This window comes from Chelonia mydas, chromosome 21 (genome assembly GCF_015237465.2).
Source record: "Chelonia mydas isolate rCheMyd1 chromosome 21, rCheMyd1.pri.v2, whole genome shotgun sequence".
NCBI classification, from domain to species: Eukaryota; Metazoa; Chordata; order Testudines; family Cheloniidae; genus Chelonia; species Chelonia mydas.
In genome coordinates this window covers 10,435,994-10,463,915 of record NC_051261.2, presented here as the reverse complement: position 1 = coordinate 10,463,915, position 27,922 = coordinate 10,435,994, and the positions used below count along the sequence as shown (strand labels likewise).

At 49.1% G+C, this 27,922-nt stretch overlaps 1 protein-coding gene across 5 annotated transcripts in view; it reads left to right on the top strand.

The window, feature by feature from the left end:
* GRM4 (glutamate metabotropic receptor 4) overlaps positions 1–27,922 on the top strand; it is a 245,303-nt gene that overhangs the window by 99,178 nt on the left and 118,203 nt on the right. For all 5 annotated transcript variants that reach the window (XM_043533672.1, XM_043533671.1, XM_037885170.2 and 2 more), the window contains one exon: positions 12,900–13,116. In XM_043533672.1, coding sequence (XP_043389607.1) covers positions 12,900–13,116 — 217 coding nt within the window. The remainder of the gene's footprint in view (positions 1–12,899; positions 13,117–27,922) is intronic.

Here is a 27,922-nt window from a genome sequence, read left to right as displayed (position 1 = left end):
AGTCCAGCCCCCTGCTCAAAGCAGGACCAATCCCCAATTTTTGCCCCAGATCCCTAAATGGCCCCCTCAAGGATTGAACTCACAACCCTGGGTTTAGCAGGCCAATGCTCAAACCACTGAGCTATCCCTCCCCACCACCCAAGCATCTGAGCATCTTCAGATGGGGCTGCCTTCAGGTCCTGCGACCTGGGCAATGCTGTTGAACAGCAGGTCAGTCCAGCCCGGTCAATGTTTTTCAGTATGACCACTGATCTTTGGGGGCCCAGCTTGGGACACCATAGGGGGCCGTTTTTCATAGGTGCTGAGCACCCGTGGCTTCATAGGGAGGTGTGGGTACCCAGATCTTTCTGAAAATCAGCCCCCTCAGCTGTCTCCAGTTGAGCTTCCAAAAATCTAAAGGCACCCCCCAAAAAATCAGCGTGCAGTGAATATTTTGCCCTAGGTGGCCACTGGCCAGCACCAGGCGCTTCCAAGAAAGGACCTCATTGCTCGGTGCTGGAGGAAGGGCTGGTGGGGGAAGGTTATTCCTGACCCCACATGGTAGCCAGCATCTGCCCGAGACTGATCTCCTCTGGGAACCCACCCTCATGGGGATAGCAGCTCTGTGACTATGCATGGGGACATCATTTTGCTCTCCCTACCAGCATCGTTTCTAATGCACCTGATCCTGTAGTCCCTGCTGATGGGCCCATGAGTCCCAGCACTGGGTGTCTCCACCCTCCAGGCCCTGGAACACCAGTTAATCTGCAAGACCAGAGTGACCTCCACACCCCTTTGTGCCTCCCCCCCAGGGGAACCTCCCAGTGCCCAGCCCACCTCAGGGAACTACTATGGGTGGCCAGAGAGAGTGCCCTGCAGAGCCAGGCAAGGGTTGTTTCCACTGAGTCACTCCCCCCAGCCCTCACTTAGGGTTTGTGCCTTAGCCTTTCTGATTTTGTTCCTACATGTTTATGCTATTCGTTTGTACCCTTCCTTAGCAATCTGTCCATATTTCCACTGTTTGTAGGATTCCTTTTTGAGTTTCGGGTAATTAAAAAGCTCCTGATGGAGACATATTGGCCTCTTACTACTGTTGTCTTTCCTTCGCATTGGGATAGTTTTCCAGTTGTGTTGGCTCCTTGAGAAACAGCCAGCTCTCCTGAGCTCCTTTTTCCCTTCGATTTTCTTCCCATAGGACCTGACCTACCAGTTCTCTGCATTTGTTAAAATCGGCTTTTTGAAGTCCATTGTCCTTGTTCTGTTGCTCTGACTCCTTCCTTGCCTTAGAATTGTGAAATCTATCATTTGATGATCAGTTTCACCCAAGTTGCCTGCCACCTTCAGTTACGCTACCAATTCAACCCTTTTGGTCAGAATCAAATCTAAATCCTTGGTTTCTTCCTCCACTTTCTGGAACAAAACGTTGTTGCCAGGACATTCTAAGAACTTACTGGAAATTTTGTGTTTTGCATACAAGACGACAGCTTAATACTAAGATAAAGATATAGCACCATCTACCAGTGGAGGTGCTGTCTACACTAATCATTACAATATTTTGGGGTTCTGTTAAGGAAACAAGACATCCTTGGGATTCTCTGGCTAGGTTTTTTAGGAGTTGCTATCACAGTATTGATCAGACGAGATCAGGACTCCACAAAATCCTCCAAATGAGTCACGGAAATAAGACAGGTCACTTGATCACTGTTCATAATCAGGATGACAGCCCTCAGGGTCTTTGTGACTCCAGGTCCTGTTCTACAGGGGGACTTTCCTCTGGCTGCTATGGCATTTGGTCCTGAAATTTCCCTTTAGAACTCTTTGTTTTTTTCCCCAGCTATTACAGCTCTGGCTAATTGTGCTGGGGCTCAAATTGATGGTTTAAGTTCAAGAATTCCATCCCTGCAAACCTCGGCTGGTGGGATAACAGAAAATTGCTGTCTTTGTCTAATTTTCTTCAATCTGAAATTGATTCAGTTAAATTGGTGCCTTCCACTGTTATTAAATAAAAATGGTCTATTAGCTCATAAACTGGCAGTAATGAAATATATAAGAAATCAAGGCACCTTTTCATTTTGACTGTCAGGAGGGAGAGGCAGCTTTTAAGGTAGATCACAATGATCCTTTGATAGGAAATGTTACCCACCACTTCTCGCCAAAGATGACTTGCAGTCCCCGGGGCTCCCTATGTGCTATCTAACTCTGCAGGTGAATCTGATGGGATTCCCAAGGCAAAGGGCCTTCTGTAATGATCTTCGGTCTGTTCTGATTAAGATAAGGAGGGTCTGATTCTCCATTCAGTTGTTCCCAGAGTAACTCAGTTGACTTCAGTGTGTACTGATCACACAGGGAAGCTGGTGTAACTCTGTGAGGCCTGATTCTCAGCAGCTCCACTCATGTGCTTGGGATGGGCAGAAGGGAGGGCTGCAAAAGGGGTCTTTGTGCTCTCCATCTTTTGGGGATGGGCCAGCGTACAGCCTTAGGGTCACTCTGCTTTGCATGGCTCTGCAGGGCAAGTGAAGAATACTGCTCTCCAGCCATGCCCTCGTCTCACCCTGACCTGCTTTCTATGCTAGGAGCTGGAATTGGGGGGGCCCCGTTGATCTCTTATGCCAGCAATATATCGGCCAGGGAGACCCCTAGCTACCAGTGTAAAGGGGCCTTGGTTTACTGAACATTTGCCCCATTGACTTCAGTGGAATTCCTCACACCCCAGCTGGGTATCTGGCCCTGGGAGTGGATGGCGTTGGGTCAGTTGCCGATTACCTGACACCTCTGTCCTTAGACTGTCAGGAGTGGGGAATGGGGAGGGGAGGTGATCAGGGATTCTCCTCATGGAACCTGCTCATCAGTATCTCTATTGAATAAAGATAAGTGGAGGATGGTGGCGTCAAACCTCTGCCAGGCCTCCTTTACTGCATCCTCTGCTCTTAATGGGAACGGAATGGGGTTTCCCCCCATCTCTCTTCTGGCTTCTGGGGGAATAGGGAATCATGTGGCTGCTGAGAAGCTGGGAGAGGAAGGGATGTCAGCCCTTTCTGACGCTGACAGCAGTTCAGGAGGATCAGTGTTCGGTTGTGCTGTGAGAGAGGCTGGATTTCAGACGCTGCTGGATTTCAGGTTTTTTGGGGTTTCAGGAGGTGCTGCCTCTATTTGCAGTAGAATTGTCCTCCCTCCTTCATTTCTTTTCTTTTAAAAACTTTGAATTCCCTGCATGCGGTTGCTTTTATGTATCTAAAAGCACTTTTGTCTTTCATCTGAGAAAATAGCTGATGTCGGGAGTTAGGCTATTGTAGAACAAGAGATCAAAAAGGAGGGGAAAAAAAAAAACCCAGGCAGAAGGATTGTTATGAAACTGTAATTTGGGAACTGGTATTTTATTTCCGCCCTTCTCCCCCGAATCCAAAGCAGGTTATAGAGGAAAAGTCCCTCGGTTTCTTTGTTCAGTTATTTAAACTAGAGCTTACAGTTTGTAGCTTGCAGATCAACAGGTATTTCCGAGGCTCAGTGTAGTAACAGGCTAAAACAAAATCTGCAGACCAAATTTGCCAGAAGAGGGACTTGACTCATGGCATTTTGCCTAAAGGTAGGCATAGCTCTGCAAACTCCTGTGCAGTCCTGCCACACACTTCAATCGTAGCTCTGAGTTCCCTCTGCTATACCAGTAGTGAGGACCCCCGCCCCCAACTCTCCCAATGCACTTAATCTTGACCTTCAGCACCCTCTGCTATTGCAGTCCTGGGCCACTCGTATAGAGAACATCAGCTGTATGTAGCAAATCCTGCTCAGTTTGTTGTGTGAACAAGGGACTCCTTAGGAGCTAGGTTGATGTCACTGAAGTTTGTGATCAAAGTCAGGTTTAAATCCAGCTGTGTTGAGGTCAAAGGCTATCTTGGCGTATACCCATTGATCTTCTCTCTGCCCATCCATATTCCATATGGGAACTGTGTGAGGATTTGGGTTTCCACCTTGTGTATGTACCGTGTGTGCATTTGGCATGTCTGTAGATGTCCGCGGGTGTAATATACTTGTTCTGTTTGTGTCATCTTGCCTGGCAATAACAACCTGCTATGTACTCCCAGCGAGGGAAGGCACTCTTTTGATTCCAGTGGTAGGGACTTGCCCATGAAGAACCAGGGTTCAATCCCCAGCGATGCTATGGTGTCTCTGTACATAGCTGTGATTCATTTGGGATACAGGCACCCATGTCTCCCTTGGGAACTGCGTGTGTGTGCAGGTGGATGTCTGTATATGCATCTGTATATGCATCGGCCATGGCTGTGTATGCATCTATGACAGGACTTGCAGCTGAGAAGACACAGGTCTCCACGGTAATGAATACAAAGGGGATTGTTTATTGAGACCGACTCAGGCTCTCTCTAGCTCCTAGCCTGGGCTGCCTTGCCTCACCACACAGGAGCTCCTTAAGTCCTGGCCTGGGTGAGGCGAGCATGGAGTGGACTGGTGTGAATTCTGCTCGTGCTGTTTCCCAAGCCCACTTTGCGAAGCTAGACCAGCCCTGTGTCAGTGGATGAATCTCAAAGCCCGAGGCTGAACGTTGGAAGCAGCAGAGCAGGCTCAACCAGCGCATTTTCTTTCGTTTCCTCGCCCCTGCTCCCGCAGCCTCCCCCTTGGGAAGAGGGCTGCTCTTGGTTTCCGTCTGGCTGGGTTTCGATCTGAAGAGACAAAAGCAGAGATGTGCGACTCTCTGGGCGCCAGGGTTTTGTGCAGGCTCCCGCTCGTGGGATCAGGAGCAAGGCACAATGCACAATGAGCTCCAAGTTACTGCATGGAAGGTGAGGCTACCGCTGGGAAGCAGGTGCTGGAGGGCGTGGAGGGGAAAGGCTGGGAGCCCACACTCCTCTGCTCAGAAACTCATCCGGATCCTGAGACCCTGGGGATGCGTGAGATAGGATGGGCCCACTGTGAATGTACTGAGTCTGAGCAGCCCATGGGCACTAGGTCTACGGGTGAGATAGCGCCTTCAGGGGAAGCATGGCTGAGCGGTTAGAGCTCTAGCCTACAATGGAAAGACCTGAATTCAGTTCCTTGCTTCCCCATGGACTCCCGTGTTAACCTTGAGCAAAAGTGCCCTAGTCTCTCTCTCCAATGGAGGATAATAGCACTGCTCTATCTCACAGAGGCGGCGTGAGATAAATGCACTGAAGATTGGGAGGTGCTCTGGTGTGACCGTGATGGGGGCCAGGTAGATATCTTACAGGTTGGGGATGCTGGATCTTGGTGGAGCCGGATGAAACTTTTTCATCTGAAACTTTTTTTGGCAAAACCATGTAGATTTGGCGACACTGAAGCGTTTTGCCCCCTGGTCCTGTTTTCGCTGAATTGCTCCTTTCGGGAGAAACCAGCAAAAATTCCAAGGAGTTGAAATGTTCCATTCTGACATGATCAAAATGGGACCATTTGGATTTTTCAGCAGCAGCATGGCTTTTGGTCTTGACTTTTCCTTCCGTTTCATTTAAAACCATTTAAAAAAAAAAAAGTTAGGTTTGGGCCCAAACCATTTTTATTTTTTTCCCCCAACTATATGATTTGCTGAATTTTTAAAAAAAAATTTGGTTTTGGGGCAACCCAAAATGACCCCTCCCTCCGCACACACAATTTTTTGGGAATCGCCTGCCAACCACTAATCTGTTTGCGCAGCTGTAGTCCTGGGTACCAGCACATAGCTCCTTCTTTGTTTCGTTCCTGCTCCCTAACTGTAAATCTCTCTAGTGTCAGGGGATGTTAAAACGAGGCCCTTTTACAAAGGCAGAGCTCAACATGGGTCTCAGTGGAGCTGGGAAGTTTATGATGAGCTTCAGAAGGTGGGAGCTGCACTCCATTAAGCAGCTGTGGGCCTGGTGGATTGGTGCTTGGAAGAAAGATGGGCAGCCAATTGGATTTTGCAGGGTCTTTCCGTGATTCCCCTGCTCTAGGGGGTGACCTGACAGCAGTGACTTTGACGTTACCAACCCTACCTCTGCAATGGAACAGCCCTACCGCTCACACGCACTCTGACACACGCATCCGGGGCACATTCTAATCCAGATGAGCACACCCGTGCACACTTGTCTGTGGCACATTCTAATCCAGATGCACACACTCATCCAAACTCACATAGGCACGCTAACCCACATGTAAACGTGCACTCGCCGCACACCCGGACACAAACACACAGCCCTACTCCAGCACTCCTCCTGTCTTTCTCTCTCATCCCTTCCCTCCCTCACCTTTTTGCAAAACATGCTATGCCTCTTCTTTGTGTGTGTCATTTTTGACTGCACAACTTCCACCATCTCTGTCTCAATGAGAAAGGAAGGAAGAAGAAATGGAGACAGGAAACAACCCCCTCCCCCCCAACCGAAAACCAGTTACAAGATGAGCGCTTTGTTGGCTGAGCAGAATTTCAATGACGCGTCTCACACAGACACACGCACTCTCTCTCCTGGTCACAGATCTCCAATAAGCAGATCACAGCATCTTGGAATGGAGCACAAAGCAGATTGTCACACAGAATAATCCTATTTGTGCCTGATAAAGTTTCTCTCTCTCTCTCCCTCTCTCCAGGTAGTTAAAACAGAAGCCACCACTTTACAAGGGGCTTTTAATATTCTGGTGGAGTCGTGGGCTTACAACACTGGCATTACATTTAATGGGGGCGGGGGGGGGACTAGAGTGAAAGAGAAAAGCAAATAAATAAGAGAATCTGAGAGATGCAGCAAGGGGAAAAGAGCCAACTAGAGTGAGAAAGAGAGGAAGAGGAAGACGAGAAAAGAGGGCTGTGGCCACAGGGAATGCGGTGTGTCAGGGGAGCACCCACTATGGGATTTGGTAGAAATGGGGATTTGCCATCTGGGGTTCTTTATATGAGAGCTTTCTTTGCTTGTTGCCCCTTTCTGGACAAAGGCAAGAATGAAGGATGCTGGGGTGTTCCTTTGCAGGATAACCTCTGACTCGGTTGGTCATTCCCATCTGTTCACTGGAGTGAGACCCTCAGCTGGGTTTTTAACCCCTTAGCCCTGGGATGCAGATACCCCATGTGGCAGTCCTGGGGGTGCATTGCCGGAGGACTGCAGTGGGAAGCTTTTGCCTGAGCCAAAGCGTGGAGTCTTTGCTCTGTTATTCTAACAGACCACAACCCGTGTCTGCTGTTCCCTTCTAACGGCTCTCTGCATGCCTTGGGTCTTTGTTTTCATTTGCTGGTGACTCAGCCAACAAGTAATTTCTATTCATCTATCAAGGACAACATAAATACAAGAAAATCGTAGGCTTGTGTGCGTTGATTTCTGGGAGGGAAGAGTGACTGCTTCTGTGCAAGTTCATGTTGCCCTTGAGGTCCATGCCATGTACCAATACGCTTCTCGATCCCAGGGCGTTTGAGTGCCCCACTTAGCACAAGTCTTCCCTATAGCTCTGCCAGGCTACCTCCTAGCAATTGCCTTATCAGGAAGGTGGCCTATAGAGTCCTGTTTTTGAAACACACAGGCAAGGGCGGCTTGTGGGTGATCACCCTAAAGGGCGTTGGGTTACACCACTAGTTATGCAGGAGCAAACCACTTCATGTGTACCCATAATTAGAGGGGGCGTATAATCAAGCTCAGGGCCAACACTACAATTGCTTGATCTTGTAGCTTTCATTATGAACAGCCGAGCACGCCGCTTCTGGGCATCTAATCTACTTCAAAGGCTCAGGTCAGACTGACCTGTCCCTCCCTCTGCCTCCGCTTTTAGGCTGTGGGCTACCTGATTGCTTGACCCAGGTGTTATGCCTCCTTCAGAGTGAGCACAGTCTGTGCCAATTTGCCTGCATTCAGTATATATCCAAGTAGCCTGTGTTGATTGCAGCATTGCTATAACCTCTAGCAGTCTTCTGGGGCTATTCCCTGATTTTAAACTATATGGGGTGGAGGACAAAGATTTTGGTTGTAGCTCCTAAACTGATGGTTTTGGTAACCCAAATCAGATTTGACTCCTGGCTTCCGGAAGGGAAAGATGGGTTTAGGTAACATTCCCTTGCTGCCCCAGCTCTCAATCCGTTCTGAACCATTGCTCTAGCATGGTGTTCGAGGACACTGTACTGCCAGACCATCTTTCAGATGAGATGCAAAACCCAGCTCCTGATCCTTTTCATGAAAGATTCCTGAGCAATTCAGGTTTTTTTTGGCTACCGAAGAGTGATACCCTCATATCCTGGCAACACTCCAAGTCGGGTAACTACATTTCCCCAGGTCTTTTAAAAAAAAAAAAAAAAAATCCCCTGAAGTTTTAATTGAGCTCCACTGTTCTTCTTCACTTCCTGCCCTCAAGTGCTGCACTGTATTGTTGTGTGCTGTTAGACAGCTGTTGAGTTCTACCCCAGAGGTGGCTGCCTTTAAGTGGTGGCGAGATTGATTCCTGTACACATTGTTTGCAAAGTGCTTTAGGAAACGAGGCACGGTAGCAATATAAGCCTGAAGCCAACAAACTCGTAGCTGAGAAAGCACACGACCAATTTAACACTGGATACATCTCCTATAAGGGAACAGTGGGTTGGTGAGGGGAGGATGGACTTGATTTAATAGGCCTTTTCTATCGCTAAGATTAATTAATGTCTGCAGAGCGTTTTGAAGTGCTATATAAGTGCTAAGCAGCTCAAGATCATAAATCATTCTAATGCACCATTCAATGCAAGTCAGCTCTGATTAATTTTAAAGGCATATTTATTGCTTTGTTTGGGGAGAATTTCAGAACCTACACCTAGCGGAGGGTGAAGTCAGGGCCCTCTCCTTCCCCCAGGCTCGCTTGGATGGTGGACTGTGCCAAAACTAAATCCTGAAGAGGCTCTTTAAGGCTATGGGGCCTTGCTATCATGGTTGGCAGGCGGAGTTCCTCTTGGCGTTGTCTGGGATTCTCTGTTTGGCGGCTCCTCCTGGTTGCCTTATTTGGTATGTCTTACCTTCACCCCATCCCTGTCTTTTTCCATTGGTTGTCCCTGATTTCTGGGCTCTGTGGCTCCTCCTTTGACTGGAGGGGGCGGGCCTTTTGTTCTGGTGGACTCCACCCATCTTCTCCAGAATTCAAATAAACTGCCTCCACTCCCCTCCCCATGGCCTTTCCTTGGTTGTCCCCCCGGCCATTTAGTTAATCTTTGTGGTTCCTCTCTTCTCCTGATGGGGAGCTGCTGTTATTGTTCCTGTGGTGGAGTTCTTTCCCAGGGGTCAAATGGCTGGACCTCTTCCCATCCTTGTTCTCCTTGAGTTGCCCCAAGTTATCAGTCCACCCCAGTCCCTTTTTGGCTCCTCCCCTTCTCTGAGAGTGGGCAAGGTAAGTGGGAGGAGCCTTTTGGGGGCTTTTCTTGTCAACCTGGGCTGCTAGTGGTGATATAGACTGTACGAAGGCTGGGCCTCTGCTCTCTGGGGTTGCACTTTTGCTTCCAAGCCTTGTCAGCTGAGAAACGGTCCTAAGCTTGACTGGCGAAGAATGCTTAAGCTCTCATGCATGCAGAGAGCACACAGAGGAGATCAAAGTGGCCCGACAGGCCAATGCAGAGCATACTACACACAGAAAGCTGGGGAGGGGAAGCGGGGTGCGGGAGGTGTTAACTGCTATCTGTCAGCCAGCCAGGCACAGAGCTCCCATGCTACTCCAAAGGCAATCAAAGAGACTTGTTGAGAGCTCAGTTGCTCTGTGGTTCTCCCCCCACCCTCTTCTGGGAGTTGAGGGCTGTCCCCTTTGAAGATCGACATAATTAGGCTCAAAGCGTGGGTGGAGGAGAGGCTGGTGAGAGAAAAGAGGAGATAAAAAGGGGGAAAAACTAAAGCATCACAGAACCGTTTTGCCGGCTGTTTAGGCAGCATCAGACCTGGCTGACACAAGCCCTTTAGTCCCTCTTTTTTCCGGCAGGGCCTGGGAGAAGGGTTTAGAATTGATCTAGATTTGTTGTGTTCTCTTCTTTTTCCCCTTGTATTTTTCAGGAGAAGAGGGTTGGTTTCTTTTCTTCTCTGGAAGACTCTGGAGTCTCCCCATCTGCTTGGCTCTGTTGCAAAGCTAAGAACTTTTGTGGGAGAAAATACAAAGGAGCAACTGTGTCTTTTATTTTCCCCCCTCCCAGCTCTTTGTATATGTCATCAAACCGACTCTGTTAATCGGGGAGCGAGGAGGAGAAAAATATCCCCGTCCTTTTTTGTTTCCTCTCCCAGGCTCCTCAGTGCAAGGAGCTTTCCAGAGCTCAGGTCTTTGGCAAGGATCAAAGCTCTTGGAGTGTCAAAAAGTCATGGCACTTGGAATCAAGATCCCTCAGTCTTTTCATCTTCCCTCACTCTGTTTTCTCCTTGCATCGCTGGTCTCTGGCTGCTGTATTTGGAAAGCATAGAATCATAGAAATGACAGGCTGGAAAGGACCTGAAGAGGTCACCATGTCCAGCCCCCTTTGCTGAGGCAGGACCAAGTCAAACCTCGCTCATCCCTGACAGGTGTTTGTCCAATGTGTTCTTAAAAACTTCTAATGATGGGGATTCCACAACCTCCCTTGGAAGCCTGTTCCAGAGTTTAGTTACCCTTCTAATAAGTTTATTTTTCCTGATAGCTAACCTAAATCTCCCTTGCTGCAGATTAAACCCGTAACTTCTTGTTTTGCCTTCAGTGGACATGGAGAACAATTGATCACCGTCCTCTTTATAACAGCCCTTTACATATTGGAAGTTATCAGGTCAACCCACCATCTCCTTTTCTCCAGACTAAACATACCCCCTTTTTTTTTTTTAAACTTTCCTCACAGGTCAGGTTTTCTAAACCTTTGCTCATAGAATCATAGAATATCAGGGTTGGAAGGGACCTCAGGAGGTCATCTAGTCCAACCCCCTGCTCAAAGCAGGACCAATCCCCAATCAAATCATCCCAGCCAAGGCTTTGTCAAGCCTGACCTTAAAAACTCATGTTTTGTTGCTCTCCTCCGGACTCTTCAGTTTTTCCACATCTTTCCCAAAGTGTGGTGCCCGGAATTGGACACAGTACTCCAGCCTGACCGGTGCTGAGTAGAGTGGGACAATTACCTCCTGTGTCTCACATACAATACTCCTGTTAATACTCCCCAGAATGATGTTAGCATCACGTTGTTGATTTATATTCAGTTTGTGATCCTCTATCACCCCAGATCCCTTTTGGCAGTACTGCCACCTAGCCAATTATTCCCTGTTCTGTAGTTATGCATTTGATTTTTCCTTCCCAAGCGAAGTACTTTGCACCTGTCTTTACTGAATTTCATCTTGTGGAATTCAGACCAATTCTTCCAATTTGTCAAGGTTGTTTTGAATTTTGAGCCTGTCCTCCAAAGTGCTTGTAACTTCTCCTGGCCTGGTGTCATCCGCAAATTTTATAAGCGTACTCACCACTCCATTAGCCACGTCATTAATAAAAATACTGAATAATACTGGACCCAGGACAGAATATGCCCTCCCAGTTGGACAGTAAACCATTAATAACTACTCTTTTGAGTACGGTCTTTCAAGCAGTTTGTGCACTCACCTTATAGTAATTTCATCTAGCTCACATTTCTCTACTTTGCTTATGAGAATGTCATGTGGGATTGTATCAACAGACTTTCTAAAAATCAAGAGGTATCACATTTACTGCTTTCCCCCCATCCATTAGGCCAATAACCCTGTCAAAGAAGGAAATTAGCTTGCATTTGCATGATTTGTTCTTGAGAAATCCATGCTGGCTATGCCTTATAACCCTATTATCCTCCAGGTTCTTACAAATTGATTAATAATTTGTTCCAGTATCTTTCCAAGTATTGAAGTTAGGCTGACTGGTCTACAATTCCCTGGGCCCTCTTTTTCTCCCTTTTTAAAGATAGGTACTGTTTGCCGTTCTCTAGTCCTCTGGGATCTCACGCTCCCCCTATGAGTTCTTGAAAACAATTGCCAATGTGTGGTCCGTTGGACTGGGCCAAAGGAGACCAGAGTTCTATTCAGTGCCAGCTCGGTGGGCAGGTGAGCAGAATGGATGCCCTGAGTGCCAGTGTCCACAGGGTGTGTTTTTGTTCTTTGCTTAGCTGCTGGTGTGGGCGGTGCGAAAAAGTTTTCCTCCGCCCAGGCCGGCAGAACAGCTAGGGCCATTCCTGGTTCTATTCTTAACCTGCTGTTTGACGTTGGGCAAGCCACTGCCAGTCCGTGCCTCAGTTTTCCCATCTGTAAAACAGGGGAAATGATACAGGCCTGCCTTTATGAAGTGCTTTCAGATATGGATGGAAAGTTTCTGTACAAGAACACTGTTATGATCTTATTGCACGTAGATGCATCTACAAAACACTTGTCCACTCCTCAGCTCCACCCCCGTATTGCTCAGGTGCTGGTAGAGAGCTGGGGAAAAACTTTCAGTGTTCTGCTGGCATTGAGTTGCTTGCACCCAAGAGTCCTCACGGTGCCGTGACTGGGAGAAGCCCAGATCGGATTGCTGAAGAACTGCTGCTGGAGGGAGAACTAGAGTATCCCCTGGTAGCATGCAAGCAAAAGTCTGTTTTCTTCCTTTCCAGCCCCCTTATTTGAAGTCCAAGGGTTGGTGAACATATCTTAGTGCCCGGGAAGGTGCAGTATTTTTGGGAATCTAAGTCCGGGTTTCTATCTCTAGTGGTGATGGATGGTGCGCTTATTCCAATAGCGAGAAAAATCGGTTTAAAAAAATAAGACTTGAGGGGTGGGAATGGGTTTTCAAACACAAGGGTAGACAATGATTGTGAATGTGAGTCAACAAGCCTCATTCATCGGTACTTCATATATCCACAACACCCCAGTCTTGCCTTCTTCAACTGTTGCACCTGCTGTGTGATTTGTGTGCCCTCCCTCAAGCCGTCCCGTGTCATGTCAGTGAGATGGCTTGTGGTCTAAGGCTCCTGCAGTTTGCTCCTCTTTATTTCTGTGACCTCTCTTTCCTTGCCCCCGCAGATACCCCAGATAAGCTATGCTTCCACTGCCCCCGACCTGAGCGACAACAGTCGGTACGACTTCTTTTCCCGCGTTGTTCCCTCCGACACCTACCAGGCCCAAGCAATGGTGGACATAGTCAAGGAGCTCAAGTGGAATTACGTCTCCACCTTAGCCTCCGAGGGAAGCTACGGCGAGAGTGGGGTGGAGGCCTTCATCCAGAAGTCCAGAGAGGATGGTGAGTGAACTTCCTGCCGAGATACAGGCCATGGGGTTGAAATGGGGTCTGGGAGCAAAATACAGCTGGATCTCTTGGGGTGAACTGCATTATGGGTCATGGTGTTGGGAACTGCAGGGAAGGGGAGGGGGGGTAGAACATATCTGGATACAGCGGGGGTTGAGTTAGTCCTTAAGCTTGGACGGCAACGTCTGCAGATTGGAAGCTGAAGGACGTGGGTTCTAGGCCGACCTCTAATCTCTCTCCATCACTGATCTGTCCATACAGCTGAATATATCAAGCAGGTGAGGAATGGCCTCTCTCTGGCTAGCTAGCAAAGACAGAGGTGATAACTGAAGGGGAAAGGGCTGGTTTTTATGAAGCTTCTTGTGCGATCATCCTAGGGGCACTTGTCCTCAACTGCAAGTGTAAACTTTGTGAGGTAGCTGTGGCTCGGTCTGCTGTGGTAACAGCTGCCCATTGGAGGTGCTGCATTAGCCCGCACCCAGGCCCGTGTCGTGTTGCCGGCACGGCAGAATTGGGAAGCGCCTGTTGGCATCTGGGAACAGCGACCACTGTGGCCTGTCGGCAGATTGTTGCAGCTTCCTGAGGCCCGTCTGTGGCATTGGGGGTTAGGCTGCTTTTTGAATTGGGCGGGGGGGGGCAGCTTGTGGGGGACTTGTGTGGTAGCATAACATAAAGCTCTGTCCACGTGGTTAGACTCATACAATTCAACCTCAGTCATGATCCACCCTAGGGGGCCTTAGGGTCCGGCACACGACCCAGGTGCAATCGAGAGATGCTAGTGTCTGGCACGGGGCATGTGAAGAGTCAGGCCGAAGGGAACAATCAGCGTGAAACGTGACTCGAACACCGAGTCGAGACGAGGCCTGTGCTGGAGAGAGGAAATGTATGTGGAATGGGACGGATCCTGCTGTCTTTGCTTGCTCAGGGTTGGGTCCACTTGGAGTTTCGCCTGAACAAGGGTCTCTGGATTTATCCCTCTTTCCACCTCTTCCTCTTTCCTTGTGCTAAATCCCCAAATAGCCTAATGCGTGCTAATGCCTCTGTATATGTGCTTTCGGCCCATCAACCGTATTGTAATTGCTTATTCCTGCAGACCACATGGTGACCAAGTGCTCTACATTGGTACCACCCTGCAGCTAGAATCCCACCATAAATCTCGCCTAAGCACTTTTAATTGCACCGCTAAGGGTCACAGCAACGGTCTGTGGGGGAACGGCAGTTTGTGAGGCATCCCTGATGGCTGGGACTTGATGTCTAGGCTCTGCCTGGGCAGTCCCTGTGAGACTCTAGGGAACTCTAGCGGTCTGGAGAGGAAGAAGCAATGCAGGGTGGGAATGAAGTGATAGACAAGCCCTCTCCCTTGCTCCTCTTCTCCCCCTCTAAGGTGCAGTCTCTGGCACAGGTGAGAGTTGCATTGGGGGCAGACTTAACCTGTCTGCAGCTGCTTAGCCACTGTGAGCTATTGGAGTGACTAAGACGAGCCGCCCCCTCCCCCTCCTGCCCTGACACCCCTCCGGCTCCAGAGTGGTTCCTAAGGGGCATGTGCCAGTGGGGATATTCCCTATGGGGAGTGTTGCCTGGCTGCCTTGTGGCCCCCTTGCACCTTCATAGCTGACAAACGGACCCAGAGTGTGGGGCTGCATCTCCCCCCACCAGTGGAGCATTGCATCTCTCCTGTTAACTCTGACCTCTCCTTCCAATGGGGTCTCTCCCCAGGCAGCCCCCGGTACCTGGGCGCCCTTCTGTGTCGCTAGCACGGACAAAATAGCCAGCCCATTACAGCGGTGCCCGCCTGCTAAATGAAGTTTGATGTTTCCAACTTCTTTAACTGCGGTGCAAGAAAAGAAGGAAGGCAGGAGAGGGAGAGAAGAAAGAGGCACTGATCTCCAAATTGAAATCTGAATGGAACGGCTGTGGGCTGCTGCTGACGTCCCCCTCTGCAGCCTAATCCTTCTGCAAGATTAAAGATGTCTTTGGCCACATATTGTATTGATTCATTCCCTGAAGTATAAATCATCCCTTTGCAGGCTGGCAACGAGTGGCTACAGCTGGGAGATTTTAAAAAAATGATTCTGGACCAATGATGAACCAGGCACGACATAAATTTCAAAGCCTTGATTAAGACTCTTTGTGTGAGCTGCACTGTCTATTGCTTCTGGAGGCCAGTGAGATGGGGGGCTCGGATGCTGAGGAGGAATGTTAAGGGCTCAGGGAGAAATTGTCTGCAAGGGCAATGCAGACCTTTGTCGTTTATCCCCATCTGGTACTGTGTGATCCAGGCCAGGACTCAGAGGAGACCTGGTGTTGGAGTCTGGAGTAGCAGAGGCTGCCTCAGTCTGGGAGTTGGCGAGCCAGAGAGAACCACAGGGACTGTCAGTGTCCAGCAGCCTCATTGGACCACGCCTTCACATTCACTACAGCTGAGCCCTCACTCCCTGCGTGTCCACGGGGCTGCACACTTGTGACAGTGTCCTGAGATATACAGCCACGACAATGCAGGGATGCAAGGTCATCGCCCCAGCTGTTGCAGTGGGGAATTTCCTCCCCCCCCTTCCCTCTTACACTGAAACAAGCTCCCTGTGGCCCAGGCTGATCAGGATGCTAGGCCCCCATCTTGAACTCGCCGTGACAACACAAGCACATTCCCCTCGCCCCCTCCTTGTGGCATTGGCAGAATGATGCCACCTCTGTTCTGGTATTACCGGCTCCCCCTTTCAAGAGAGGAGCCCCCATGGCTGAAATTGGAACAAAACAAGGGTAGAGAGCATGTTCCAGTGGTTAATTACTCTCACAGTTAAAAATGCCTGTCTTGTTTCCAGTCTGATTGCTGGTGCTGAGTTGCCAACAGAGATGCCCCAGCTGTTCTCAAGTTGGTGATGGCCTGCACACAACACAACACATTTTATCTCAAGACACAGGATCAAATTATTTGCTGACTTTTTCCCCCGTTAGTTGGGTTGTACAAGATGTAAATCAAGACAGAATATGCTCTACAGAGTCAGTGACTCCTGTTATTATTAAGGTTTGTACTTGGGTAGCACCTAGGAGCCTCAGTCATGGAGCAGAACCCCATTGTGCCGGGTGCGGTACAATCACAGAATGAAAAGACAGTCCCTGCCCCAAAGAGCTTATGTCGCTCTCGGGGGGTAGCACGGTCCATCCTTTGGGCACCAGCAAGAGATCTAGATTCTGTTCTCCATCACTGGTGACTTTAGAATCAAGACTGGATATTTTTCTAAAAGATCTTTTTGGGGCAGCTCTATGGCCTTTGCTGTTCAGGAGATCACACTGGATGGTCCCTTCTGGACTAGGAATCTGAGTCAGTCCACAGCAGTTTCTGGACCGCAGTGTCTGCTGCCTGCCATTCTTTCTGCGTAAGTGGCTAGGAAACTCATTCGCTGTGTGTAAGGAGACTTGGAATAAGTTGGGGCTTTGCTGTGGCCCAGCCAGTGAGCCTATTCCAACTCTCCCAGCCTTTTCAGATCAGTCACCGAGCGGGGCACTTTCCAGGAGAGAAGACGTCAGACAAACACTACCAGGCTTTAACGGAAAATAAAGTTTGGCACCGTTGCTTGGTTCTCCCAGTTGAGTGGAATTATCCCTGCGGGCAGGTGCTTTAACTTGTCTCTAGACTTTGGACAGCCTGAAAGTCTGTGCTCAGCAAAACTCTTTGCAAGGATTTGACAGGAATCGGAAAGCATTCGGCTGACGGGTGCCACTGGATGCTTAGAAAGGATTATCGCCAGTGAGAGTAGGGGGGAGAGCGCTGGCTGCATTCTGGGAGCTTGCAGCTGCTGCGGCTCCAGCCTCCCCCAAGCGGGGCTGCTGTGGAGAATAACACAGGAGTCCTGGATGTGGAGGGGGAGCTTTGAGTCACACCAGTGCTAGCCTCCCCCACCAGGAGCCTCTGAAAGGAGTGGGACAGGAGCCCTCCCACTCCTTCAGGGGTGGGGGTGGAAATGAGGTCTTAGAGCCTCCTTCTGGGAGAGGCTATAGGGAAATCTGCAGGAGGAGTCAGAGGGGGTGGGGAAGGGGAGAACAGACAGCTACTCCAGTCCCAGCCTCTGTCAGTAGGAGGCGCTGTTAAGAGCTGATATGGCACCTTATCCACTAACTAACTATTGACATACATGCAAATACTGAGCACTCCTGTAACGGTGGTGCAAGTTCACTGACTGGAGGCCATCTCACAGCTACTCCGCACCCAGCCCCTCCCAACAGAAGGCCCCATAGGAAACGGTGGGAGGAGCTGCCCAGGTGTGGGGAGTTCCAGCCTCTCCCAATAGGAGGCACAGCAATGCTGCCTGAGGGGTGCTTGCTAGGTGCTAACCTCTCTTAGCAGGAGTATGCTACAGGAAATGATGTAGAACTGGCTGTGGGGAGAGCTCGGCTTGGCCTATCCCTGTTCTGCGTTCCTTTGGCTATCTGCTGCATAATAATCCATGGAGAGACGAGAACTAAAGTGTGTTTTCAGAGGCAGTTAGAGTCCTGCCGTGCACCGACGGCTGCCTATTACTAATTTAACTGTATCTGAATGGCACATTACATTCTGGCAAGATCTGTGGGACACCAGTCCATCTAATGCACATCAAACTGTGTTACGACCTTATAAATGGATAACGGGAATAAAAACTTCTAGGTGACAAGCTTCTAATCAAAGCCCTATAAATAGGAACTGCATTAATCCAGTGGCTCTGAGAACCGGCTGCGCTTTTAATATGCAGAAGCGTCCATCTAGGGATTCAACTGGGAATCGCTGCTCTTTAGGATTTTAACTTGAAAAGCAGAATGTTTTGTCAGGTCTGCAGTCGTACATGAGTGCATGTGTGCTTCAGAGGAGGCAGGTGTGGCTGTTCCTGGATGCACAAGTACTTGTGATCGTGTGGACGTATGGGGGAACGTACTTGGTGTGTATACACCTGCATCTGTACATACGTGAGCGGGTCTGTGTGTGTTACTCAGGGCAAAGGTGTCCACATCTAGCACTGTGTGTACGTATTGATTGTCGGCGTTTCTGCATATACCTGGGGGTGTATGGACCTGTGGGTGTGCGCATAGGGGTGGGTGTGTAATAGTGTGTGTATGTCTGGGTGCATCTCTGTAGACCTTGAACGTGTGTATGAATGTTCAGGGATATGTGGCACATAGCAGTGAGAACATGTGACTAGATGTACCTGTGACTCCATAGGTGTATGAGTGACAGGGTTTGTGTGTGTATCTCTGCTTGTCTGGATGTAGGCTGTGTGTGCATGAGAAAGGGGGAGGGAGGCAGGGAGTGCAGTGTTAGCATAGAAAAAGGGTTTTTATTGCTCTCCGTTAAAGGCTTAGCTGCTAACCCGACTGGGGTTTGTCAGTGCTAAGCAGCAGCCCCATCTGAACCGTTATAACACAAATCACCTGACAATGAGAGGAATAAAGGGGAAAGTAACCGTTTTTTTGTTGTCGTTTTGCATTCTCTCTCGCACAGATTTGCCATCCAAGAGACCGAGCTCTTTTCTGCCCGGCTTGTACAGGTGGGGGGGACCCTGTTCCCCTGGTGCTGTGTGAGTACCTTCCCTGGAGCTAGACAGTCTGCCCTGCCGGTGGTGGGGGCAGTGGTAGAGGAGGTGTTAAGAATATTGGATTTGCAGTACTGCATCAGAGCGCTGATCCCTCAAGTCCAGCGTGCGGCCTCTACTAGTGGCCGCTGACTGATGCATCAGGAACGGAAGCATGTGTCTGATGGAAAGGCTTTATTTTAAAGGCAAATGGCACCTGGATTCTGTCCCAGCAGGGTGGCTTTGCTGTCCTGTGTCTCAGGCATGTTGCCCCAGTGCGGTAGCCCTTTCTTAGAGATCTGCCTCCAAAACAGAGTCTGAGGGTATGTCTACACTGAAATTAGACACGTCCGGCTGGCCTGTGCCAGCTTGGGCTCATGGGGCTATGGATAAGGGGCTGTTTAACTGCAGTGTAGACTTACCCTGAGCCAGTGGCATTTGTTGTTGACAGACTTTAAGGCCAGAAAGGAGGAACCATTAGATCATCCCGTCTGATCTCCTGCATAATGCAGAGCAGAGAATTTTATCTAGTTACTCCTGTACTGAGCCAGGATGGATGTTTGACTAATGCATATCTCCCGGACAAGGCTCCAATCTTGATCTGAAGACTTCAAGAGATGGCAGATCCACCACCGCCCTTGGTAATTCGTTCCGCTGATTAATCGCCGTCAGTGTTAAAAATCAGTGCTTTATTTCTAATTTGAATTTGTCTGGCATTAACGTCTAGCCATCGGTTCTTGTGCCTTTCGCACAAGAGCCCTCTAGTACCTGTTGTTTTCTCCCCATGAACATACTTATACACGGTAACCAAGTCGTCGATGAGTCTCCTTTTTGACGAACTGAACTGATTGAGCTCGTTCAGTCTCACTGTAAAGCATATTTTTGTTTCTAGCCCTCCAGTTGTTTTTGTGGCTTTTCTCTGCACACTCTCTCCAGTGTGTCAATAAACTGTTCAAAATGGGCACACCAGGATTGTACGCAGCACTCCAGTATTGGCCTCACTAGTGCCGTATCCAGAGCTAAAATCGCTTCCTTGCTACTGCTTGACATGCTTCTGTTCACATGTCCGAGGATTGCATTAGCCCTTTTTGCCACAGCGTTCCCTGGGAGCTCGTGTTGAGTTGCTTGCCCACTTTGACCCCTGCTTTCCAGGATACACCCCCGCCCCCATGCTGGAAGTGTGGCCGGCATTCCTTGTTCCTCGATGTATGACCTTGCGTTCGGCTGTGTTTAAAATGTAGTTTGTTTTCTACCTGCCAACCCGAGTTGTGGGAGCTACAGTTTCCTCTTGGTGGTTCCCTCCCTTCTCTGGGGCTGGGTTCTGACTGCGTTTTCAAGGTCTGTAAAAATGTTCTTACGGGGTGAATTTCAATGGGAGTTGCAGGGGCTCAGCACCTTGGAAAGGTGGGTCAGAGGAGTTTCTTGACTCAGTGCAGATGCTGGCGGGGTCAGTTGGAATACTCGGGGGACTTCACAAGGTGGTGCTGGGTAACTGCTCTTTTGCCCTTAAGGAGACACTAATGCAAGAATCTGCAGAGTTCCAGAAGCTGAGCCTTGTTCTGCCTGTTAGGGTCGAGAGAGGACTGGCGTGTCACTGGGGCAAGCTGCAGCTCTACTTAGGGTGGACTGAAGCTAAATGTAGCTCCAACAGATTTACTTGCAAGGACCATGCGTTGTTCTCAGTGGGAGCTGGGGCTGCTGGAGCGGGGTAGGGAGAGGGAAATGCTTCTGGAAGTTCCTCCTCGAGAGTTATGGCATCAGACCATGAGGCCTGGATTTGGTCCTCCCTAAGGACTTGATCTGAAGTCAGTGGAAAGACTCCCGTAGATTTCAACAGCTTTTGGATCAGGCCCTTAATGTGGCATTTTCTAGCTGAGGAACTAAATTGCCTATGGACTCCCCAAGAAGGGGGAACCCAAGGTTACAGTTCAGCTTCACCTTGGAGGTTGTGTGTTCAGCCCCTCACCTGCCTTCTCCATCCATCAGCTTCATCCTCTGCCAAAGAGACATCTATAAATCTTTTCAGCACCACCTGTCCTTGCTGCATCATGCTGGCACTGCCAGGAGTGCTGTCTGCTCCAACGCAAATTCAGCACAGCAAGGGGACAGCTCTGAGGAAAGGCCTGCCAGGTTTCAAGGGGCTTCTGAGGCTAGGGTGGGGGCTGAGGGAACCCAAGTCTGCATCCAGGCCATAACTGCCTCCTGAAAGGTTTCTTTTACCTTCTGAAGCAGTTATTACTGGCCGCCATTGGAGACAGGATACGGGACACGCCAAGGGCTAGACGCACGGTGAGTCCGATCCAATATAGCAAGTTGTCCGTTTTCATTGCTGTCCCAATGGAAGGGCTCTGGAATGAGAGGGATATTTAAGGGACCAAATTATTTGCCTCCCCTTGGTTCTTTGCTTTGTTCCAGAGATCAAGCAGGTCACGTGACCCCACAATGACTTGGCTCCCACGAAGCAACAAGTTCGGCCTGATGTGAGTGCCCATGTGGTAAGCTGAAATAGCGTAGTGATTAGACCTGGTGAGCCAGCTGCACGAGGGGTGAAGTTCATGCCTGTGCAGAGGGACGGTGTCACTGAGCCCTGGGCTGTAAGTGATGCCTAGGCCTCATGTCTGCGTCAGGGGGAGTTTCGCCGTAGTTGCATAAGTAGATGCCACTCCACTGAAGTCAGCGATGTTCCACCCTCGCACTCAACAGGGAATCCAGCCAGAAGTTGAGGGTTGGTGTGGGGTAGACTCGACAGGGGCTGTTTTGGGAGATGATGTGATGGGAGCCACAGAAGCGAGAGTCTCTTTCCTGAGCAGCCCAGCGGCAAAGCTGTTTCTATTAGTCTCACTTCCCCACTGCGGGAGTGAGAGGCGGAGAGGGAAAGTGACTGGCTGAAAGTCACAATATGAGCCAATGGCACAGTCGGGATGAGAACCCAGGAATCCCACCTCCCCTCGCGGCTTCCCAATACAATGATTATAATGACTTAGAGTCATCCTCCAAATCCAGCATGGCTGTGGCTTAAGACAAGTGAATTTGTGATAATTGCAGGTAACTGGACAGTTACCTATCTGACTTAGCAATACAGTGTAAATTAGTGTACCCGGAGTCAAGACACACATGCATTAACTGAAGACCGAGTGCCACAATTCGTTTATACAGCTAACCTTCTGGTTATGTGAATTAGTGTTAATTTGGTTATCAGAGAGCCTAATTACACTGTAATTACAGTATAACTGCAGTGTAATTAGTCACTGTATGATCGGAAGGAACCCTGCTGTAACTGCTGGAACACACTTATTTACAGAGCAATAAAACGCTACCTTATGTCACGGGCCAGGTTGGGTCACTCACCGTGGTGAGCAGTTACTCAGTGAGCAATGCTGCTGGAGTGTTTACAATCTGGCCTACAGCTACTGGGGGAGTAATATGCCTGTATACAAGATACATATGCATCAAGGGGCGTCAGTGCTTGGGTCATCAAGGAATGTGTGATCAGCCCCAAGATGCAGGTCTGTTTCGTCTTCGCTGAGCACACGTTGTCAGAGGGACCCAACCCCCACAGCTGCATGTGGAGCTCTGCCTAGAAATGTCCCTTGAAAATTTGTCCGTATTTCGGGGTGTAAATGGGAGCTGAGCTCTTCTGAAAAACCTGGCCCCCGGACTGTCGAGATAGGAGTGGGATTTTCAAAAGGATTCCGTGTTGGTCCAGCTCGGGACGCCAATGATTCAGAAACTCCCATTGACTTCAGTGGGGGCAGAGTCCGGCAGATTTTCAAGAGCCCAACGTGCGCCCAACATGCTGAGCGTCTACAAAGAAAATAGCTTGGGCCTGATTCTTCTTTCTCTTCCACAGGTGTAGATATGGAGTGGCCCCACTGAAGCCAGTGGGGTTACAGTGGTGTCAAGCCTGATTAAGTGAATGAAGAATATATAAAAATATACATATGGGCCAGGTTTTTCTTTACTCTAAGGCCCCTTTGCACCACTCTGGTAGTATAAAGAGGCATGTAATTTATTCCTGTTTCAAAGGTCCTTTACACAGCCTGAGTGGTGTGAATGAGACACGGGCAGTTTGTCAAGCCACAAAGTTTACCTGAAATCAGCTTGCATCACTATATTATGCCTCAGTCAACAGGCAGCCTGCTTTCCTTGGAATAATGAAAGCGAGGCAATGCTGCCTTTTCCTGGCATCTTTCTCAGCAAAATATTTAAAATTAAAGTCCCAAATTTCTTGGTGTGCCTTTATACTCCCTCTGCATGTGTGCACGCCTGCCATCTCCTCCATAACACAGCTGTGCTTCAATTCTTTATGCCTGTCCTGAGTCTTTGGAGTACATTTGTATTTTCATAATGTGGTGATGTTCATTGTTGTAGTTACAGGAAGCATTCAAGCTGTTTTCTTTCTGGTGCATTATCAACTTGACCTGCTGTTACAGTATTTACCAAAGTCTCCTATTAATGCTGTTGCATGTACATTCCTGCCTCAGGGTGTAAACCTACTAAAGAGCTGAGCAGAAGCTTCCCCTGGGTGCAGACTGTCCCATCACTGAAGGGTTTCTTGCACCCACCTCTGATGCAGATGGTACTGGCCACTGTCCGAGACAGGGCATTGGACCAGATGGGCCAGGGGTGCAGGGCCAGGGTAAGATAAACTTTGACCCAGGATTGGCAATTAAAAAGTCAATATTTACCAGTAGTTACCAGCCAGTAGTACAGTTTATTTCCTATATTGAGAAAGCAGCATTAGTATATGTGTAGATAGATAAGAATTGAAAGAGCACCATCTATTGCCTTGTAAGTATAGGGTAATTTGTGTTGTTCGTAAGTGTGTGGGTTCAGTAAAGTTGTTGTGCATTTCAGACTGTCTTGTGTGCAGCTTTTAACAGCCGCCACTTTATCCTAGTGCATCCTGAGTGCTTTACAAAGGCAGCTAGTATTTCTAATTTTACAGGCTGGTACTAAGGCATGAGGGTGTGTGAAGGTATCCGCCCAAGGCTGCATAGGAAATTAGTGGCGGAGCCAGGAGCAGAGCCCAGGAAATTAATGGCAGAGCCATGGACAGTGGGTGAAGCTTCCCCTGTGGGAGGCGAGTTCCTCATTCCGCCTCTTCTGCCCATGGCCCTGCCTACACTCCACCTCTGCTCTGCCTTATGCCCTGCCCCTCTTGGGGGCCCACTCCCCGTGTCCCTCCTCTCCCATGAGGCCCCCACCACCTGCAGGGATGTGGTGGGTGGGGTGTGTCTCTTGCGGGGAGGTGGGGTGGAGGAGAGGAGGGATGTGGGGAGCTCTGGAGGGGGGAGATGGAGTGGAGGACAGAAGGGACTCGCCAGGCAGCGGTGTGGGCCTCGGGGAAGGGGCAGAGCAGGGACGGGAAGAGGCGGAATGCAGGCAGGGCCACCATGGCCCAGGTATCCGGCCTCCTCCCCTGGCCTATTATAGGCAGTGTGTAAGGACAGAGTCAGAAGTTTGGGACGCCTTCCCAGCCCCCTCTTCTAGTCATATCCGAGTCTGTCTCTGATCCCAGAATAGTTGACCCTGCTTCAAACGCTCTGGGCAGGGAAAGGACAAAGCCTGCTTGCAGTGCCATAGGATATGCAAACATGCACGCGCTCTGGCCTCTTCTCGCTCCATCACCAAACACGTTGAGATGAAATATTAGCTTTATATTTATGTAATTTAACCGCTGTGCAACACATGTTATGCAATGCTTCATAATGTGCAGCTCTCTATTTTGTGAAGAGAGTAATATTTCGAGCCAAATGCAAGATTCCTTAGTCATCTGTCTGAATCAATTTCATATTGTCATTTTTCTCCCTCCATCCTGTTTTATCCTTCACTGGGTTTTCTATATTTTTCCTCAAGAGGCCGATATATATTTATGATGCATTTGTTCATTACTATGTGATATTCGTGTCTGTCTATTTCCAGTTGAGCTGGGTTCATTACTTGCGCTCGGTGTCTCGGCATGTCATGTAAAAGAAGTGACTCAGCTAGCGAGAATGTAAAGAAGGTTTGGATAATATTAAATGGAGGTTTCGGCGGCTCTAACGTCTTCAGGTATAAACGAGATAGGAGTGGGGTTGCAGGTCAGACTTGTGCATGCAGTTGCCGTGATTGTGCATGCAAATTGGGAGATTGCTAATCAGTCACTTCCACAAACAACCAGTGTGACAATGCATGCAAAGGTGTTGCGGGATCATTTGTTCACTTTTCAACACGTGGTTGCCCACCTGATGTAAAGATCGAGCACTTAAATTGTCATTACTGGAAAAGGTGACGATATAAAAATGACTCCTCCTTATTATTGGTATTATGGTAGCTCAACCAAGATCAGGGCACCATTGTTCTAGACACAGTACATACACATATTAAGAGACCGCACCTGCCCCAAACAGCTTACAGCCTAAATAGACAAAGGGTGGGAGGGGAAACAAAGACATGAAGAAGAAGGGAAGTGACTTGAACAAAGATGCTCAGCTGATCAGGAGCTGGGATGAGAACCCTGGTCTCAGGAGTGCTAGTCTAGTGCCCTACCCACTAGACCATGTTGCCTTCTCTTGACCTTTATCACAGCAACAATCAGCCCAAGCTGAATGGGAGGTTTCTCTGTTTTTCCACATGAAGACTCTTCAATCTGCAATTCCTAGTTCTGTAACTTGCGCCTAGATGTTCCAATGAGAGGTTCATTGGAAATGCATCCGTAGATAATCAACAATGGCATCTAAGACAAAAAGAACACAGTGATTTTCAGATCGCAGGCTGAATCTGTGGCACTGGCAGTTAGTTTATGAGTCTGAAGATTATATTGCTAAGCAAATTAGGTATGGGAATCACTGAAAGGGAATGGATTTAGAACCATCCAATGTCACTCTTTTTTTCAGTGTCTCTTTTCAGAGTGTAATTACCAAAGTGAGCAAATACTGGAAACATATTTCCCATGCATACTCATTTGGATTTTCAAATGAACTCACTTTCCCCATATTCACAGCCCTGTGGTATTTGTTCCCTAAAAGTGCCTTGTGCAATCTGGCTCTTAACAGCATGAATGCTTGGTGGAAAGTGAATGTGTGGGAATGATCATTTAACTGATGGGGAAAACAAGGCACACAGCAGTGAGTGACTTTGCTCAAGGTCAAGTAACCAGTTCATGTGGCTCACAACCCAGTGTCTTATCCACACTGCTGCCTCTGCTTTTATTAACACTAACCTATTTTCCTTGCATACGGAATTTGTTGCAGCATTGTTCAGGGAATGCACTTAAGGAGAGCTGCTCAGGTACCATGGTGATGGGTGGCATTACAAAACCAGAAGGTGGGCAGCAGAAAAACAAAACACCCCCCCAACTTTCCTTTGTGTTTTAATTACACTCCGTTGGATTTCAGACCGGCTCACGGTAGTTCATTGCCTTGATGGGAACTCAGGAATTCATTCTCAAGTTGCCTTCAAGTTGTGTGTTTCTGTTTTGCAGTGCACAGCTGTGAAATCTCCACCTATCTAGTCACAGGCATATGGAGGTTTGCTTCGGCAGATAAGTCTTGTTGAGATTAAAATAAAAGAAAACCTCCATGCCCTTGACCTTGGTAAACTGCCTCCTGTAACCCTGGCACAAGGCTAATACAACTAACTGCAATTAGAGATCAGGCACATAGGATGAATGGAGAAGAGAAGCAAACACCTGCCCCCTGGTAGCTCCCTAAAGGCATGCACATGATGCTCTCCTTTTCTCGGCACAACTTTTTCTGGCCCACCAGCAAAGAAGGTAGGAATTGGAGTGCACAACCTACAGCCCGATGGCAAAAGAAGGGTGGTGTTCGCAGTATTGCATGGTTTGTGGGGAGCAGCTGGCTCCCTTTCCTCTCAAAGATTGCCGTTCTTGTGCAGCCAGCGCTCAATTATTGAGTCTCGCTGGAAGACTGTTGACTGCAGGAGCTGCTGCTGTCCAGCTGAATTCAGCACCCTGGACAGAGCTGTAATTACACTGTTGCCAGGGCCTGACCCACACCCTGCTGGAAAGGCTCCTGCTGATTTCATCGGGCTTTGGATCAGATTCTCAGGTGAGCGAGGGGGCTCAAGGATTGGGCCCATAAATCTGTCCCTTGGAGGCTAGGCAACTTATGCGCTGTGCAGGGGGGGCCATCTCAGCCACTTGTGGGACTTGAACCGAGTTGGGAGCTGACCAGGTCAATTAGAGAATTTAATATCCCACCATAGGGATGTCCCAATTTCAGGGCCTGGAAGAACACCATCTGGGGTTTGTACTGTGCCCCCTCGCTCATTGGCAGCGTGGCCTGGGGTTTGCTGCTCCCTCCGTCTCTCCCACTCCCAACGCAGCCGCGGCAGATCGCCCTGGGTGAAATGGGTGAAAAGCTTAGCGAGATATACAAGCACTGGGGAGCATCTTAACCTCCCCGGGGTTTGTCCCGTGGCCTCTGTCATGCTGCCACCTTGCCCATAAATTAGCGCCAGCTCTTGCCAGAATGCGGCGCCTGCTTGTTCCTGTTAATGGCTCTGTGCGAAAAGGAGATTTCCCCTTGACTTGTATAACAGGCTGATAGGAAATTACCTTAATATGCCCACATGGGAGCTTCTGGAGAGAGGGAGGGTGCTGCATATTGATCACCCTCAGCCTGTTAATACGGTAGAGTCAGTGGGCAAAAATCCTTATTCACTTTTTCCCTGGACATCAATGGGCTTTGGATGAGGACCAGACTCCCATGGACTTCAGTGGACTTGGAATCAGTCCCTTTGCAACCAAGGAGCTTCAAGCAGCTGCGCCTCCCATCACTGTCTTTACTCCCATTGACTTTAGTGAGACCTTGCCCAAGTCTGAGCCTCGGGATTTGGCTCTAGTGTTAACACAGAGACCTAACTGCTTTATCCAGTGGATCTGCGCTGGTGGGGGATGACCCAGTATTACTTACATGTTTCCAGTGGGCTAGCCCAGCATGGACTGGGCCTTGGATAGACCCTTCGTGGGGGTGGGTGCTGCTCCAGTGGTTCCAAAGTCCTAGTGCGGAAGCCAGGGTGGGGTCTCTGCAGGATGTTACGTGGCCTTCCAGAAATCACATTCATTCAGGGAGAATATTCCCTACACTTCTAGTGCTGTTTGTCTGAGGACCCTCACGCTTGGCAGTATGTCTGAATGGTGCCCCTGCCAACAATCTGCTCCATGCAGCCCTGACGGGAGGGAGCATTGTCCAATCAGACATCAGGACTCCTGGGTTCCATTAACCATTTGCTTGCTGTGATGGGAGCTACTGATGCGG